The 19,747-nt window shown below is 42.8% G+C and overlaps 1 protein-coding gene across 1 annotated transcript; it reads right to left on the bottom strand.

Moving 5' to 3' along the window:
* Window positions 1-1,014: 1,014 nt before the first annotated feature.
* On the bottom strand, window positions 1,015-17,545 carry nfatc2a (nuclear factor of activated T cells 2a). Its single transcript, XM_054609314.1, is given in 11 exon segments — window positions 1,015-1,609; window positions 8,035-8,742; window positions 8,927-9,059; window positions 9,187-9,242; window positions 11,207-11,347; window positions 13,016-13,188; window positions 13,313-13,515; window positions 15,522-15,690; window positions 15,823-16,276; window positions 16,279-16,755; window positions 17,149-17,545. Coding segments are annotated over 11 exon segments (2,703 nt in total). The 5' UTR covers window positions 17,282-17,545; the 3' UTR covers window positions 1,015-1,553.
* Window positions 17,546-19,747: the final 2,202 nt, after the last annotated feature.

Below are 19,747 nucleotides of genomic sequence, written 5' to 3'. Positions count from 1 at the left end.
TATCAAATAGGTGCATTTTATTAAAAACCGAGATTAAGTCTTACATTTTCCCTTCATTATTTGTTTTTAGCGCTTTACTTCACTTGCAACATTTTTCTCTTTAAAATCATAGAAAATGGCACTATGCACTTTCAATATACTCCAATTCACTCAGTGAAATATTACAAAAATATTTTTTTTAAATTACAGCCTTTCCCGTCAAAGCAAGCTGTATTAGCACATGAGTTATACACACTGTGTTCCCTTACTGTGCTTACAGTGTGTATGAAGTACAATGACATCCCATTGCTTTTTACTTCAGAAAGCATGACGCTTCTGCATAGGCAGGAATGTAGCTTTGAGTATAACGATTGTCATTATGGATAGACTCAAAATTCAACTATACAAAAAAATAATACACAAAATATAAGCTTTGGAATATTTTGTTTTAGACTGTGGAAGCAGCCACATATGTAATTACAATCAATTTTAAGAGCAATACAAATAAGATAGACATAATATTGGATTAAAAAAAGCAATAAGACCACCTTGAAATTTTAGGGTACAAAATCTGTTATTTCAGCTTGCATGAGCCAGACTTCAGATACATTTTAAAAATTATTTTCAATGCAAGATTGGAAAATAAAATCAACTCGAGCAAAGAAAACATAAAAAAAATGTAGACGCATGCTATCGTTGTAGAATGGCAGGCCCCTGTGAAGCCACTTTGGCATTATAACCTGAATATAATGCAATATATATTTTACTAATATAAAATGGTACATTATTCACATGACTCAAATATTATGTAAAAAAGAAATAACATTGACCCCCTGTTATTGAAGACAGTGCATTTTAGGAGGTCATTTGTATTTGGTTAAGGCAGTGTGCGCTTCACTTCAATCAGAAAACTGCACTAAAAATGAGATGATCAGCATGTAGGCTTAGGAGAATCTTTGCATGTAAATTTTGCATATGAAGTTACACACAGTCAACACATTTTGTGCAAGAAGAATGAAAAAAAGATTTTTGATATTTAATATTTGGGCTGAATCTTTGGTACGAAATCAAGCTATTGACCAATCAATTTACTTGAAAAAGAAAATCCACAAATTTTAAACTGCTACATAACTATCAGTAACTAGTATTGAGGCAAACAGGTGGGAGTTCATTACCTGAACAGTATGGCTAAAGCTTTATTTCATTTTATCTCTATTCCTCTGTAAAACAAACTGCATCCAAACTTCAACAGATAATGAAATATAAAAAACAAGGCACATTTGCCTGTAGTTTCGGCTGTTGGAAACCTGTTAGGTGTCTGTGGCAGACTTTATGAATTCTTCTGTTTGCCAAATGAAACGGTTTATTGTAGGAAAACATCCAAAGCAAACACAGCAGCCGGGAGCTTATATTTCTTTCTCTATGGCAAAAGAAAATGAGGAAGAGAAGGTCGGATTGTTGGTGGATGTGCGTCACCTCCTGGTAGGTTGAAGACCATGTCTTTGTGTGTGTGTGTGTGTGTGTCGGAGGGTGCGGAGGGGGGTATGTTGTAATTTCCTGCTCGGGTCCGTCCTCTATGTCTGCCCTCTGGCCTGGACGCCGGTCAGATCCTTTCTTATGATCTCATTCACTGTAAAGCAAAGAAAGAGAAGGATGGTGAACAGTGACTGGATAGATTTAATTCATTTTACAGTAACATTCCAAAATAGTTTCAAAACAGCCAACATCAAAAAGTAAAATTGATTAAATTACATAAATACTGTGACATATACCTTATGGTCTGATTGACATATCTGTGCAGGGCATTGATGGAGGTTGGATAAAGACTGCATTAATGTTGAGTTACCACTAGAGGTAGAGCTATGCATGAGCCTATAAATGATAACACCCTGTTGCTCGGATGATTCAAAGGGTGTGTATTCACCTCAACGAAAGGGGACCGTTGAAATGGAAACTTTTGGTGTCATGTTTCCAAAAATAGAATCATGATAAACAGTGGGGTTGGGCATGAAACCTGTGTAATGCAGTTACAATAAAATATTGAATTTCTGTTTGGAATAACAGATTCTTTATATTTTCCATAATGTAAGTACTAGAAGCTTTGCTGTGTATGTGCTAATTATATAACCACCGACATCCAAGCGGTGATGTGAAGAGGAAGTGTTACTACCTGGAACTGCTCGCCTTTGTTTGAACACAGACAAAAAGTCACACTTTCAACAGGTAGTTCTGCATTTAGTAGGAAAGACTGTAGAGTATGTGTGATATGTCACCGTGGTGTTTATCTGGGAGCCCTGCAGGACTGGAAGCCTACTGTGTGTCTATGTGTGTACACTGGCACTTGGAGACATCATAGGCTGCTGCTGCCACCATGCCTCGGGGAACTCATTAGGGCCGATGAGTAATAGAAGTATTTCAATATGGGCCAAAAAAGCTTTTTGCCTGTAACCAGGCCATTACAGATCACATTGTGTCTGTGATTTTGTAACCATGGTAATGGGATTGGGTTCTTCAACTGAAATTAAAAATGTAAAAAATCTCAATATCAGTATTATTTAGCAGTTTGTAAAAAAGTTATTGGTGTACACATTTTGCAATAGTTTTGTTGAGTATTACATTTTAAAAATATGTCGTTCCAGTTATACTTATTGGCTTTATTGCCATGAGTTAGATGAGAAGATTGATACCACTCTCTGTAAAACTGAATATGAAGCTATAGCTGCCAGACTTAAAATAAGGGGAAAAGGCAACAAGACGGAGTCAGGCTAGCTGTTACCCCATTTCAAGTCCTTGTGCAAAGCTAAATTAAGCTGTGCTAAGCTAATTAGTTACTGGTTGTAGCCTCATATTCAGTGGACAAATATGAGAGTGGTATCAATCTTCTTATCTATTCTAACTATTGGTAAGACGGCTTATAAATCAAAGCATTCCCTTAAACTCAATAGGATGAATAAAAGATGAAAACTGTTAAGCCATCAACATGATTCACCATTGAATGAACATCCCGCTGTCCAAAAATACTGAATGTTGCTACCTTGCACTGCCTTACTTAAGAGATTTAGGGACTTTATTCAGTTGGCTCATGTTCGCTCTATTTAAAGTCTTGATTGCGAGGCAAAGAGTGCAACTAATAAAACAGATGTTAAATGAAAGCAGACACCATTTTACCCACATAACACCATCTCTTAGCAGCTCAGAAATTGTTGAGGGCAGAACAGCTCGCCACTTAACAAGCTAAAAAATGAGTTAGCAGACAAATAGTTAGGAGGTGCAAATAGAAGCATATGGATCCATTTGCGTCTGGAGAGAAAATATTACTTAGAATTGAAATGATGAAGTAATTCCCACAACTGCAGTGAAGTATTATGAAATCTAATTAAGCTACGAGACAGATGTCCTCTCCTATCCAACAAACCGATCTTTGTCCGTCTCTCTCTCTTTCTATCTGATCATCTGCAGATGTGAAAGAGAAACAACCCATTACAGCAGCTCAACACTGAGCACATTTTATAGCCAGAGAAAAATCAGAGGGCTGCAAAAACTGCAGCAGCAGCCAAACCGGGTGCTCTGCTGTCGTCACAACGTCAGCGTCCCTGTTTATTTTAGTCTGTAGTAGAATTCCCTCTGACACCTTATGCCTTAAAGAAACTTTCATCTCCCCAACGGTGCCACAGGATTTTTCCCTGAGCATAAAAAAAGCTCAGGGAAGCAGCAGGAGTGCCGCAGTGGGACAGCATACAGTGGGGCTTTACTGAATCTAATGAAGGGTTGGCACGGATCAGCTATTTGAGGCTGGCCCGGGGAACACTCAGGCTAGTCTGTTCAATAGGTAAGTGTCTGGCTCCTGAGTTCTGCACCAATGAGCTGCACTGTTTACCAACCGACAGTGTGAGGACAGAGAGAGAGAGAAAGAGAGAGGGTGAGAGAGAGAGACACCCTGTACAGTAGCTGACTCAGTCACTGCACACTGCCTGCTGCGAGCTGGAATGTGCGTGTTTGTGTGTCTGCAAGTATTTGCATGTTACTACAGTGTATGTGTTTGTGTGTAGAAGCATGCACAGAAACATTCATAGCTAACGAGGGATTGTAATGTCAGCTAAAAAATAAAGCTGGAAACCAAAGAGACTAAAGAGAAAGTAGAGTTAGCGGACTGACAGCTAACCACCAATCTAACCACAGATATGGTGTTTCAGTGCCTACATTTCTGTGATGCATTCAAACAATGCGCACTCAATCATATTTAAAATGAGTTATCGGTTGCTGTTATTGTTGATTCTTTACTAAACTAGCTGTGAAGAGATCTCTTTCTAATATGATTCCAATGGAAGATTGATCCATCTCTGTGCATAAATATATTCCAAAGGTTCCAGGAGTCAGAGTTAGGCCCTGTCTACACCAATACAGATATTTACCTGTCTACACAGTTACAGATAATAACGGAAATTTTGCTCTCCGTTTTGAAATAAAATGCTGTCCACAAGACCTTTGTTTGACAAAATATCTCCGTACACACTAAAAACCCCGAAACAACTCCAAACGATCGCCGGGCCGGTAGGTAAATAAAGGCGTATATCAAACACCAGAGAAGAAGATTCTGTGCATGCACGGTGAGCTTATTTTTCTTTGGCATGTTAAAAAAATAGTAAACTATAGCTAGTAAACACACCTAATTATTTCTTTATTTATACAAAGTTGATACCTTTGCTATGGCGATAACTAGGAGGTCAAAGTGGAGTTGCTTAGTAACATCAGAAATACTCAGTTGTTTCAACGGTCCCTTTTTAGTAATTCCCTCTTTGTGCTTTTATCCTTCCAACAAAGATCAGCAACACAGTCTATGGCAACACAAAGAGGCAATTTGGCACTAATAAAAGCTAACTTTGGAAGATACCAACTTCATTTGATTCACCCAAACAGCTTCAGATTAGTTTACCAATACATTTTCACCCATGCTAGCATCATCGCTGTAGGGATGGTGATGTCTTGGACTGGTTGGTTGGTCAAACGGTCCATCACTTAAACAATTATATTATTAGGTAGATTGCCATGAAATATTGTATGGACATTCATGGTCCCCAGAGGATGAATTCTCATAACTTTTGTGATCTTTTTAAATCGTAGCGCTAGGATGAATTTTTTTTATGTTTTTGAGTCCCAAAAACTCTTGGCTAGATTGTTTTAATATTAGGTAAACATTTAAGTTCCCCACAGGATCAATTTTAATAACTTTGGCAACCGCATGACTTTTCATCTAAAGCCACCAACAGGTCAAAGTTTAAATTTGTCCAATATTTTGCCCATTCCCTTCAGCCTCAATTGTAGTACTTTCTTTTCGTACCTTTGTTTCTTTTAGTATTTCTTAGCTATTGTTAGCATGCTGAAACACTTTAGACTTATTAGAATCGTCATAAACATAAAAGGTACATACACGAAATTTGACCTCTGGGTCCTTTTAAAGTTCAGTGTCTTGCTCACTCAACAATTCAACATGCGGACATTAGGCGAGAGGGATCGAACCTTTAACTTGTGATTAAAGAACAACCTGCTCTTGGAAGAGATCTCGTCACAGTATGGAGAGTATGGACCAATTACAGCAACTGATGAATGTGAGTATTGCTTGAGGCTGACAGAAACGTACACACATCAACAAACGAACTGAAATGACTTGTAACTTTAACAATGTAACGGTTTTAAAGCGGTTTTAAAGCAGTTTTCATGCGCTCATCACTGCAGTTGTAGCAAAGCTGTGTATTTGATCAAGCCTTTCAAATGAGATGGAAGTGAGCTGAGACTAATGCGTGTCCACCAGGCTGTTGCTGTGTGCTTTATCTCTCCCGCTCCTGATCTCTACCTGCTGGAACAATTTCACCTGCTCCACTGCCTCTGGGCTTTATTCCACACCCACTAATTCTGTCACTCTCAGCCTTTGTAGACTATGCCTTTTGCTCTTTTTTATTTTTACTGTTTTCACAAACTATGTAGCACACAGTGAGACGTGCTGGATGTTCTTGACCTTTAGGGTCCGAAGGCAAAGCAGGCTCCCACACAGGTATCTTTTTTTTCAGCTGAATATATTGATATTTGCATTTATTTATTTATTAACAGACTTTGTCTTGTCTGAGCAACAACAGGAGGCATGGGAACTTGTGTGAGGGCTGGAGATACAAGCCCTCTGTGTGGGAGATTATGAGCCAAATTTGGGCACAAAATGAAATACCTGCCTTTCAGTTAACACTCTTCACTAAAGTTGACACAGTTCAAGCATGTACAGATGTGACAGTTAGCGACCACAACACTGTGACGATACCAGGATGTGGCATCATCCTTTCTACACAAATGACAACAGACTGAAACACATGTATCTATGAGTAATGTTTATATCTCACTTTGGTGAAGACTTGTTTGATGGTCATAACTTTAACGACTCAAACTTTGCACTCATACACAGAGGGGGATTTCTTTTGACTCACTTATCTTCTCACTCGTTGTTTAAAACATTTTTAAAAATATATTTTGAATATCGGGAAGTCCCCCTTATTTTTATCACTAAAGCATTGCTATGTAGATGTTACAATAATGTGGGTGGGTGTATCAACACCTGCAAGAGGATACAGACTATCCAGCATTATGAATATAGTTTAAACATTCGTGAATGTGGTATTATAGAAGTGGCAATCATTATATTGTAAAATACTGGAAATCACCTTCAGATATATGGATAGAAGAAGTTAAATAGTGAAATAAAACAAAGTAAATGCTAATTCTGCAATTAGTTTTGGCAAGATTTCCACAAGATAGTGTGCCATTTAGAATTAAAACCTGAATTAAACAAAGATGCAGAGGAACCTGGCGAAGCCGACTGGCGGTCAACACGTTTCGATGATTTGGGAGGATCAAACAGTCCGACTGTTCCTCTGACTCTGTGTTAATTCAGCAACTCACAGCCCTGTTGCTGTTTACTGCGGAGGGAAACCCTGCAAGTTCCATCCAAAAACATAAATTCCATTGCTGGCCTTTTTTCTTCGTTTCACTTTTTCCATTGAAACACACACACACACATACACACACACAGCCCCTTCCCTTTTTCCTGCGAACTACCCTCCACCCTCCCGCTATCTTACAGGGATCAGCCTGGACTTCTGTAGGAGAGCAGCTGCAAATAGGAATTTCTTGTGCCAGATTGGCAGAATCCCGTGGACGGAAAAAAAGCTAATCCTCTGGTGGGTTCCCCCACAGAATCAAGGGGCGCAAGGCCAAGGAGAAGCCCCGGCCAACTATAACAAACAAAGAGGCTTTCCCCAGCTCTCCCAGGCAGCCCGTTCCACTGTTTGACAATGGTTGCCATGGAAGTTGTTTTTCACTTCATAACAGTGTCAACATGTCCAGGCGGCCAGCAGAGTGACACTTTTTTCACCCTCCCTCTCTGTCTCTAATGCGTGATAGAGAGAAAAAAGCTTATTTCCTGATGTGCGAAGCTGCCAGATGAACCCCTGCGACCAGAGGAGTGAGCTTTTTTTGAATGGAGCGACAGGATTATGACAACCTCAACCTCCCTTCAGACCCTCACTGGGCTGACACCCAGTTAAGATAGAACATCATATAGTTTGGAGAACCTTTTAACTCACAACTGAGGAAGAGGTTCAACCTCCTGCCTGCGGCTGGATGTGGCCTGACATTAATTCTGTCAGAGGGTAATGGGGTTGACAAGAGTAAGTATAAACATATGACTCATAATCCCTGTTATTTCCACCTTCAGTGGAACATAACTACACCTCCCAGCAAGATTGTTTTAACAGTGTGAGCTTTTTCTGTTGGCTTAGTTCAGAGGGGATACTATAGCACGTAGATCATACTGTAAATATCCTTGAATTGTTCTTAGGAAAAGTCAAATTTCTTATCATCCATCTCCTTCAACAGAAGGAATTGCACATATCCATCACTTGTCTGCCAGCTCATTTTTTCCACCTCACAACGATTAGCGGATAAAGACACACAATGTGAACACAACAAGCTATCCCACTCACGCAGAGTATAAAAGCATGAACTTACACTCACCATCATCTAGGTAGGCCTGGTCCAAGTTCTCCTCCTTGACCGTCACCCTCCTCTGTCCTTCTCCTGGAGCCTCCATCTCCTCCGTGCCAGGTGGAGCCCGGCCTTTCTGCTGCCCCTTCTGCACGTACGTCTGCTGCTGTATGACGGTGGGGTAGTGCTGAGGGTGGGTCACCGCTGTCTGATCCTGGGGGGATGTGGGAGAGTGGGCGGCGGCTGCCTGTGGGGAGTAGCTATCGCAGTAGATGATCTGTTGGCTGTCGGGCTGCGGGGCCGTGAGAGGCTGAGGGTCACCTCCCCGAAGTAGGTGGTGGTTGGTGGGGGAGAACTGGATGATAGAAGGGTGCTGGCCCGCACCGATGGGACCTACAGCCTGAGCCGGGGAGCCTGTGTGGACCAGGACCGACCGGTGGGAGTCAGGCATCAACCCTCCGGTCTGCTGGTAAAGGCCGGGGCTGCCGCTCAGACTCTTGCCCCCGCGGGAGTAGACGATGGCCGGGCTCTGCTGCTGGAAACGTGCGTCTTGGTTTGGAAGGCTGGAGCTGAGACGCTGGCAGGAGGCCATGCTGGAGACCAGGCCGTTGTCTGGATGGAGGACGTTGCGAGGGTTATGGTAGTAGGAGTGGGGGGACAAGCCCAAGATCTGAGGCACGGTGAAACCCATGTGGTCTGGTTCATATTCATCTATGGGCTCTGTCTTGATGGATGGAGCTGAAAAAAACAGAGAGATGGCTCTAAACATTCTGAAGGAAGTGGTGTTTGCTTTAAAAAAATAATTTTCTGCTTCTAAGATTTTCCATGTACTCATAACAATAATAACCATTATAATGGCTGTACATTCAACTCCAACGCTGTAACATAATCATAGCACAAAGAGGCTAATCAGCATTCTTACATGACAGTGGTGTGTAGGAAAAATGCTGAGGCTGGCTGCGCTTCCTCTTGCCATTAATGACGTAGAAGTTCACTTTGACAGAATGGCAGATGGACGAGTCTCGGTAGGACGGCACCTCCACAAACAGCATACTCTGCAAGAAAGCGCTCTGTTATGTGCTGAAACTGGACTTTTTGTTTGAACTGATCTACTAAATCATGACAATTGACTCTCTTGGTGCATTTCGAATATTTAACAAACAGTTTCTAAATAATACATACAGGCTGGCTCTTGTCTTTGTCCACTGTTGCTTCCATTTCCCAGATTTGCTGCCCATCTAGATAGAAGAAAAGAGAGAAAAGTGAGAAACCAGTTTTACACAATGTGGTAATTAACTCAATGTGGTAAGGTTGATTGTTTCAAGATGCACTAGACGGTGGAATAGTTCTGCAAGTCTGTAGCTTGTAAATTAGGAAAATGCTGGATCCCGAGCAATCAAGAAATAGCCTTATTCTGAAGTCTTTGTATTTTCAAAACACTGGTTCATTATTCCACTAATGTAAGTACAGTTATATGCAGTAGATGTGTAGCAACCATAACGTCTGTCTGGCAACATTTCATTCAAATGAATGAAAATGAAAAGGCCTCATTGTGCATGTAGATAATATCATTTTTAAATCCACTTCCTGTCACGCCATCAAGCACAGGAAAAGGTAGAGATGGTCTGCAGGTTAACCCCGCCCACACGGGCAGCCTTACAGTAATCAGAAACACAAGTGGCTGTGACAGACACACCTTTGAGCTCTTGAACGCAGCACTGACAGACACACATCATTAGCAGGGATTTGATGAGAACTGCAGGCTTTGCTCTGCTTCACGTCTGTCACGATTATGGTTCATGTAATGTTACCTAGCACTTCATCAGATAACATTTAAGCGTTTGTTTCGGTGAAAAAGGCAGAAAGCTTAATGTGCTGGTAAATGTAAACTCCATATGCCTTAGTGATACAACACGCGCTGTAGGGAGTTCTGTTTGACCGTTACTGTAGGTGGGAAACCCTCTGTCAAATTAACAACACATGGCTTAAATGAGTCAGCAGGAGAAAGGGGGATTCCACACACCTTGCCAACTTTTCTTCTAAACTTTGTTTTTTATGATCAACTCTCTCCACGTCTTTCAAAACGTGATGACTACTGCTTTCTTGGCGTTTGTACTTGTTTGCGTTTTGTTGCAGTTCTACTCTCAGGGATACCCCGACTCTTGTTCTCCCTCTGGGGATGATTGAGGAGGAGCGAACGAGAGGAACTGGAGAGAGAGCCCGGGCCGGCTTGGCTTGGCCGGGGTAGCTGTCCTTCGCTCCGTACAACCCTCCCTGTCCAAGCACCGGAGCCAGGGGGGCTCCAGCCAAGGACAGCTGTCTCTCATTCAGAGGGATTTCACAGCTGCATTGGTCCAGAACTTTGTGTCATACAGAAACTCTCCAAAATAATGGCATTCCTTCTGCGTCAGGTTTCTTTTTCCATCTATCTGTCTTACTATCCATTACTGAGATGTGTCGTTACACAGCGGCAGGGAACCCCGGAGAGGAGGCAAAAAAGGAAAAGAGTAGCCGGGGCCCAACTTTTAGTGGAGGTAGCATAGGCATTTAAAAAAAGCAAAGCTCTCAGACAGCAGTGGAGTCAGTGAGTCACAATATGAGACAAGTATTTTAACATAACTGTCCACCTTTGACAGAACTGAACATTACATAACTAACAGTATTTTTTTTTTAAAGTATTTCCCAACCATAAAAATAAATCATTTCCTTCCATCCAGATGTACTAAGTTTAAACCAGAGGCCTAAACAAACGTGTGGCATGTCACGTGACACACAGAACTATTAATCACACAACAAAAGGCCAATCTGAGTCGTGATAAGACATCATGGAAGACATGGAGGAAGAACAGGGCTAAGGGAAGTGAGACTGCAGTTTTATCATTTGGATCATGCAAATTACTCGTGTGGCTCCAGCTATACAATGACGGTGGTGAAATTCTGAAAGCTTTGAACGTGTTATACACAGACATGGATACTTATGAGTCATTGTTATCCCTTGGATTGTGGTGTGACTGTTTCTCTTTGATCTGTAATAGCAGAACTAGCAGATGCATAAAGCATACATGTGTTATAAGTTGAGTCATCGGTTTCCTGGCAATGTATTTCTCTAGAAGCCTGTAAAAATCTTGTTTGAATATAAAATATGACTCTTTCTCACAGGTTGCTTATGATGCCACAGATGATGCGATCTGATGGAACTCACCCTGAGTTTTCTCCAAAAAAATGACCTTGGAATCGGAGCTGAAGTTCTGCCCAGTCAGGATCATCTGCTGGCCGCCCAGAACGGAGCAGCTGTCCATGTCCTGCTTCTCCACCATGGGAAGCTCATGTGCTGAACGCTGGGCTGCCGGGAAACACACAGAGGGGCGGTGTGTTACATTTACTGTCTATCTGATGTCACACACACTCACACAAGGAGAATATTTAGCACATTAACTAGTATTTACCAAAAGTAGAACTGAAATGATCACTGGAAGAATTGATTGGAAAAATAATAATTATTTAGAAAATTTGACAAAAATCCTCCAGTATGACGATTAACTTTTTTTCTCTATTTTATATTATTGTAAACTGAATATCTTTGGGCTTTAGACTGCCGGTCAGACAAAATAAGTTATTTGATTAATTGATTAATCAAAGAAGTAAGGCGCAGATTAAACAATAATGAAAATAATTGTTAGTCGCAGCCCGTAAACTAGCGAGAAAACAAGATTCTAAAATTTTATTTGAAAGCTCTGTATTGATATCTCACAGGTACACAAGCAATGTATACCCAAGAGGTGACTGTGTTTTAATATAAAGGGGTGATGCTGAGTCATGCAACCATCACAGCCTTAGCTTTTAGTTTGAATAAGCAGCAATGTAAATCTGTCAAGTCATCATTTAGGAGAGTGTTGTGCAATGTGCAATAAATACTACTATTTCATGTTTTAAATGTTAAATCTGTGTCATTTTAAACTTTAAACATTGTACCACCACACAGGCCTTCTTTAATTCTAGTGGACATCCCAAATTGGCCAATGATGCTAAATATGCCAGGCAGATTTTTTTTAATGTAAAATAGGGATACATTTATGCAACGGGCATCAATTATGTTTCCATCTGATGGAATAGCAGTAGAGGGTCTGAATGTAGGGAGGTTAAATAGTCCTCGTATTCTACATTATTGACACCCATTAGTTCAGCTGAAACTCCACACTAACTGAGGCGCGCTGAGGTGTCGACAAACAACGCGGTGACCTTTGAACAGGTTTGTCGGCCCTTCTACACCACGAGTGGATGAAACAAAGTGGATCACACCAGCAGGGGCCCTGCCTCCTCAAACACACCATCGCTGACAGTCTGCTTATCAACGGGCCGGACAGATGTGTCACAGGTGTCATTGTGAGCAACTTAACACTTGATTGGTTTTCAATGAGACTGCAAATGCTCTGAAGTCCATCTTACGACATACCGGTAATAACTGTTGTTCTGCCCTTTCTGTGATCGGAACACAGATGGGAGACGACGATTAAAAAACGATATTTCATATTCTGCGTCATGATTTTATGATGAATGCTGTGTCTTGACCAGGGTGTTAGTCAAAGCTAGATAAAGGGCCTTCTTGTTTGAGTTATGATTACACCAGGGGCTTTAATAACACTGTGTACACATGCACTGATGTACCCAAATACAGACTTAACTACTGCGCACATACAAACAGATACACCGACACATGCAGCGCCCACCTACTGGATGGAAGCCCTGGTTGCATAAAGACATCTTTGTGTGCATGACGCTGGACTATCAGGCGAGCTCCAAACTCATTTGAATGTGGGTTCCTCTTTTTTTTACATTTATTTTGTATAAAGTTTTGTTAACTGATAAAAACATCAGCGGTGGGACCTCAAAAGCATTCATATGGTAATTATTAATAAATCCGTCACTGAGTCAAAAAGATTTTTAAGAAAAACTAAATTAAAATAAGTGGGAAAAGCATATAAAAAAAATAGTTTTAAGAGTAGCTGCTTACAACACTCGATAGGATGCGAGGCCACTTGGAGAGAGACGTGCTGTCCTCCAGGCTGAGGTATGTGCACACGAAACACAAGACGAACGCGGGTGTTTTTCCGACCGACGTCCGTCTCGCCCTTCCGCAGCTCGATGTCGGCGTTCCTGAGCTTCAGGATCCCAGCACAGTCGATTCTGTGAGAAGGGATAAGTATGTGAGCAAAGTTGACAGTTGAAAATGCATGCTTAAAAAAAATGCATGTTTGGGTGGAAGATGTTAAATAATTAAGAAATCAAATGCACATTATTCTATTCTCACATTGCTCTCATGTTGTTCTTTGGCTCCAGGGGGATCTCAAGGACTTTGGTGCCGTGGATAACCTTCTCATAGCTGGTAGTTGTAACTGTCTTACCAGTGATGCGGTGGACTTGATAAAAGGCGTGGGGCTTGAGGATGCGCTCGTCTGCTGTACCAATGAAGATCTGCAGGCCCAGCGGCTCCTTGCCTCTGTAGCCATGTAACTGCAGACATAAAAGAAGCATTAAAACAAACTTTTTTTTTCACTTTTTTTAACCAGGCAATGAAAAGAGAAACAAATTTTCTTAAATCGCCTTAAACTTGTTGATTTTCTCCATAGCCGCTTGTTCTAACTCTGCCTTTCCAGATGTTGTTTCCCCCAGAGGTAACTAATCAGTGTCAGACCCACGTGTAAACCCATGAGTCCTCTTTCTGAAGCCTTGAACAGAAACCAGCAGAGAGCTCCCATCCTACAGCCTTGTGCTTGCTCTTTCAGAACTAGATGAAAGGTCCTGACTGAAACTGTCATAAACATCCAGCCTGACTGACGTTTTGAGATAGGTGAAGCTGTGAACTGGAGATAGAAAGAGAGGCAGAGAGAGAGAGATGTTACTTTTAACCTGAGTGCCACCTGAGGAAACCTGCAAAAACCACAAAGCATCAACTTGCATCTAAATGCTGTTTTTGTGCAAACAGTGTAGTGCATAACCTTTATGTTAGAATATAACAAAGAACTGGTTGTAAAGCGACTGCACAAACACTACAGATAGAACAGACTGAAACTATAGAAAAGTATGCTGCGGTTAGTCTTAATGCCTGGGAAATAACCAGTTTACTTAAAACCAGATGCATTTCCACACCAGAAGGTTTTTTTTCCTGTGTGAACTGTTACTTTTAATTGTGGTCAGAAAACATGATTATCTGACTGGATGTAACTGGCAGACTTCACAGCAGCTGCTGAATGTGAGAGCTGGAGCGATGACAACATGAATGAGCATGCTGGCTCCATATAATCCAGGTAGCCGACACACACACACACACGGGGTGAAACAGAGGAAGCCCACTGCAAACACTCTACGGGCCATGTGAGCAGTCGGCCGGTTGTCATGGCAGTGGCAGGAGCAGTGAGTCATGACAGAAAGCAGTGTAGGAAAAGTAAAGTGGAGGGTACGAGGCTAAGAGAGAGAAGGGATGAAGGAGGAAAAACAGAGGGAGCGACGGAGGAGAAGAGGAAGGGAGAGAGGAGGTGAAGGAGTGCAGTTGTGGCTAGCCAGGCCTGACCATCTGATTGGCCTGGCAAACCAGGCAGAACCGACCTCAGGGTGAGGCCTTTAGGGATGGGCAGAAATGGAAAAGAAGCGAAAGAAGCATTATTTCCAACAGGACCCTACGACCAACCAACATAAACAGCTTTGAAATGTTGCCACGGTAACACAGAGAAAGGGAAGTTGAACCTATTTTGGGACAGAACAGCGAGCAGATAATTTCAACTTGCTGCGTTTCAATTCCGTGTTGTGACTGTGAGAGAAATATTAGCAGACTCCCCCCCCTGCTCCTACAATTATCTTAACCACAGGCACTATTCATTTTCTTTTACACGTGTCTGGAGAGTGTTTCAACACTTTAAGTCAGCTTCTTAATATACCAGACCCACGTAGTCAACAAACCAGTGTGTAAGAGGAAGTCGGGGACAACGTGAACACAGGCCTGTTTGTGTGGTTAAAACCACGGGGGCGAGGGCGCACAACAGCGAACTATTTTAAGCTGGAAGGCAAAAGAAAAAAAAAAAGAAAAAGCTTGTATTGCTCACTGACCTGGGTTTAAGTTCTGAGGGTTTTCATGAGGCTACGGGGCGGTTACAGTGTGTCATACGTCTGGGGTTAGGGCATGTTTTAATGATTTGTTTTAGAAAGTGAGAAATTGGAAAGGTGCTTTGAGAGAAGCCAGAGTAACTCACATAGAGTCATTTTTCATACAGCTGGCCCCGGGGCTATAACACCACCGCCGAGTGCATAATGAGTAGGAAACACCTTTACACGCAAGCCCTCCCATCAGGGCCGCCTCAGGCTCCCAGAAACTGGAAGGCTACTGTATTTCACTGTACAAATCTGACAGCATGCCTGCATATGGTTGCTCAGCACTTTGCATTGAAGTGTTAAATGCAAAACTGGGTACTAGTTTCCATGACTATGAGTGATTTTATTCATTTCAATCCTGCGGTTGGCCGTACCTGCACAACAGGATGTCCTCCTGTGGGGGCTTTGACTGCACCCCTGCTTCCCTCTGTCTCGTAGTGAGCTCTGTGGTGTGGTTTGGGCTGCACCTCGATGTGGAGTTCATACTGGTCTGTGCGTCTGGGCATCGGCCATTCCAGCGGGGGGAGAGAAGCCACAGGGATGCTAAAGGACATAAAGAATACAGAAAGCGATGTAAGTCATAGAAATCATTAATGTTATTCTCTTAGAGGTTATATATTTTGTGGATTGTGTTAGCCATGAGACACACATGTCCTGACCTTCCTGCCAATTTACCTGCAGATGCTGGAAACCAGCGGCTTGGACCAGATTGGGGGCATTACAAAGAAAGGCTCTGCAGCAGGTTTGGTTTTTAAGTCCTGGTCGCAGGACACCAAGTAGTTCCCTTCCGTGTGGTTCTCTGGGTACAGAGTGTAGACCTGGTTGGAGGTCTTGACTATTTTAGTGGGCACCAGGCCTGGCTGCCCGTTGCCAAAACCATTCATGGCATCGGCTAGGCTGCTGTGTGTATAGTGGGCACCTATGTTGTGATCTTCATGGCCGCTGTGAGGGGAGGGGCTGCGGGAGCGGTGCACTGGGACCAGGCCTGGATTCCTGTACATGTCGTAGGTGCGTTTGCCCTGCGGTGAAGTGGAACGGGACCCAGGTTTGGAGGAGGGCGAGCGGGTTCCCAGGCAGCCGTCCTCCGCTAGGCTGGTGCGAGGGGAGGTGCCGGGGGAGGTGCGGGGGAGCCAGTGTGGATGTTCTGTAATCTGGGGCACAGGTCTCCGGGGTTCTGGCCGCTGCTGGGGGACACACAAGGAGACGCCCAGGGGGAGTAACTCTCCGAGTGCCAGCTGGTGGAGGAGTTGCTGCTGGCGGGACTCAGGCACTGAGGCTCACGGTACGACAGGTTATCATGGCCCGGCACAGTGAGGGTGGGTCTGGGGCTAATGTTCAGGTGGTGGTTCTGCAGGGAGTCCCGAACATGGTTGTAGTGCTCACGGGAGGGGGTGATCTCGATCCGCGGGCTCAGAGCCAAGCCTGAAGGCCGGGTACCATCCAGGTAGTGTCTGGCCTCCTGGTTCTCATATCCTGAGAGAACCTCAGTGTTGTGGTCACTGTAGGAGGGACTGCAGGACTTGATGCCGTAAGGGGAGACCTGCTCCAGAGGGAAGGCCTGCTCGGACTCAGGGTTGAGGATTTTGTGAGGTGCGAGGTTGGGGTCATCTGCAGGGGGGAGGGAAGAGGAAACATCATCACAACAGGGCTATTTTCCATTATTCCAAAGAATAACTCACTATAATTCATCACAGACATTAATGTGCACCTCTCTAAATGACACAGATAACTTCACCCGTAGACAAAAATCAAAGTCAAATCGTTTGAAAAGCTAAAATACACATCCTCAACCTAAAAAAAAAAAAAAAAAAAAAAAAAAAGCCTCTTCATGTTGACATTTTTCTCTCACATGGCTACCACAAGTCAAAACGCCTGTCAAATTGACTTCCTGATTTTCTTCTGCATTCACATAAATAATCCCCAAAAGGCCGTACATTTGATTCTGAGCCTTCAAATAACCCAGAAAGGGAGAGGAGTCAACTCGGGGTGCCAGAGACAAACCTTGATCTCCCGCAGCAAAGTCGCTGCAAGGTGGTTCATATTCAAACAAGTACTCAAACTGCAAATCCTCATCGGGGCAGTTGACTCGACTGAGCTCTTCCTCCAAATCCTTCTCGTCGTAAAAAGAGGTCATCTGTCTTAAGTTTTTTTGTTTTGTTTTGTTTTTGTTTTTTTCCTTCCTAACGACTCCCTTCCAGTGCTGGAGGTGTTGCGGCGCTGATGTGGATTTTGTTTTGGGAACCTGCTCAACTGTCAACTGAACGCATCGGTGAAGCCTGGCAAGAGGTGAAGCGCACAAGTTTCCTGTTTCAGGGCGCCGCGGTTATTTTCAGACGAAGGCGGGTCTATTTCCACACTGAATGCTCGGGTTCATCTCTGTGTCTGATCACGCCTCTCCTTTTCCCTGATGCGTCGAAGAAGAAGAAGAAGAAGAAGAAGAGAAGAGGAAAGAAAAAAAGAAAAGCAAAAGTAGAGCTTGGAGGTGATGAATTGAGTCCCCCCCCTCATTCAAAGAGGTTATCACGAGTCTTTTTGACAGACTGTGCAGCCTGGTGCTGCCCCCGGGTGTCTGACACTTGACAGTGACACAGCAGGGTGCTGACAGGGCTCATCACCTGTTCGACTACTTAAACTACCCATTAAACGGGGTTCAGGTGTGTGTGTGTGGGTTTTTTTTTGTGTGTGTGTAGTAGATGTATGGTTGGGTTTATCATGTTTCCTTCAGTGGATTGGATTTCTATGAAATCAATCTGCCAACCTGGAGATGCGATCTGTCACAGTTCATAAAAAGTGCACTCCTGAGGGAATCCCCAGATTTACGCACGACGCAGCGCAGACACTGGCGCGTTCCTTTCCTGTTGTAGGAGCACATGCTCAGTCAGCAAAACAAACACACACACAGCACCCATGGAAAACTTTTTACAATTTCCATTTTTGATCGTTTTTTGGGGATGTAATATCCCAACTTGATTAGATTTTTAATTCGGGGCATTGAACTCCACAAATGAGCCAAAGTGTTAAAAATGTATATCAGCCAGAATATAAATCAGAGTATTCGAGTAGAAACGTTTTTGGGTAAAAAAAAACAACATATTTAAATATTAGGATGAACGTGGGAACACATTACACAACCAATATACCGTAATCAAGTAGGCTCAAGTGATTTAAAAATATAAAAATAGCTATTTTTGTTCACATATGATGTCATTAATGTAACTCTAAAGTTTGATAGCATGCCATAATTCATATAAACTTTCTCTATCATTAATACCCAAAGTAGCTCCGATGAAATATAGTTCAGAGTATTTCGTTTTTAATTATAACAATGATTTGTTCTTTTCTAGCTTCATCCCCACAGTATAAAAGCCCTTCTTCCCGGTGATGCTCGCTGATCAACTCAAGCGCTCTTCCCCCAAAACGTCAACATCCCAAACATCTGTGAACTATCAGACAGGCAGCCGACACATGACATTACAGCTCACATCATGACAGACTTCAACACCCCCAGGGCTAACACTCCTCCATCAATTAAAAATCAAATGGTTTGATTACCAGATAATCACAACACTTCAGCAGTACCTTGATCCATCGACCTCATGGTGTGGTACTGTGCCAGCCTCCAAGTCTCTCTAAACATCTGGATGAAAGAAAAAAAAAAACCGAAAAACAAATAAAAAGAAAAATAATTACTTTCCGCCAATAACCATAGCAGAGGAAGCTCTCTCTCTCTCTCTTCAGTTGAAAATGTTGAAAAGAGACAAAAAAAAAAAAGGACCTCTCCGCGTTTAAAGAACTTCAAGCTGCGACACAGCAGCTGCGCGCAAACTCTCCTTCTTTTCTTAAAAAAGCATGCAGCCGCAGCAGCTTCAGCAGCGGTTCTGGTATGAAGTCCCCCTTCCTCGAGCTCTATAAGGATTACTTGTGTATCAAGAGCGGCTTCCTTCCCCGCTCTGGGTGTTTATAATGCTCCAATGCTGTAAAATAACGGGATTCCCTCAGTGTTTCCTCCTGTTTGTGCGCCTTTGCCATGGAAACCTGGAGCCGGTCCATGTCGGAGACTCAGGGCTTTCCTGCAAAGCCCCACACTCAGGAATCCATGACGTCTCCGGCTCTTGAGCCAAAGGCATTTCTGCGGCTTCTCTCAGACAGTAGCACACAAGAACTCCATTGTAGGGATGAAGAAATTACTGTAGGACACTGTAGGAGAGAGAGAGAGAGAGAGAGAGAGAGAGAGAGAGAGAGAGAGCAGTTCTGAAGTTTGATTACAGGATAATCCACATAAAATTTATTTAAAACAGTTTTTTGTAGCAGTTCACTCTCTTCAGATTTTTTAAATGTAGACCAGACAGCTTTGAAATGTGTCTGTGTTTTGAGTCAATTTAAGTGGCCATGGTTAGTTTGCGTTTACAACATGGAATATAGAGAATTCCATTGTTCCACTGAGGAAAGAAGCTACTATCCGTTTCCATTTCCTAATGGAAATCTGCAGCATCTCCTGACACTTGACTGGAAAAAAAAAAGGCTGAACAAGACAGCTATATGGACTGACCCCAGCAGTTATGAGGTCAAATGCTCCATCGCAATAGAAGTTACATGAGGT

Source organism: Anoplopoma fimbria, chromosome 12, assembly GCF_027596085.1.
Source record: "Anoplopoma fimbria isolate UVic2021 breed Golden Eagle Sablefish chromosome 12, Afim_UVic_2022, whole genome shotgun sequence".
Lineage (NCBI taxonomy): Eukaryota > Metazoa > Chordata > Actinopteri > Perciformes > Anoplopomatidae > Anoplopoma > Anoplopoma fimbria.
The sequence above is the reverse complement of the archived record's forward strand: the minus strand, read 5'-3'. Positions and strand labels throughout refer to the sequence as shown.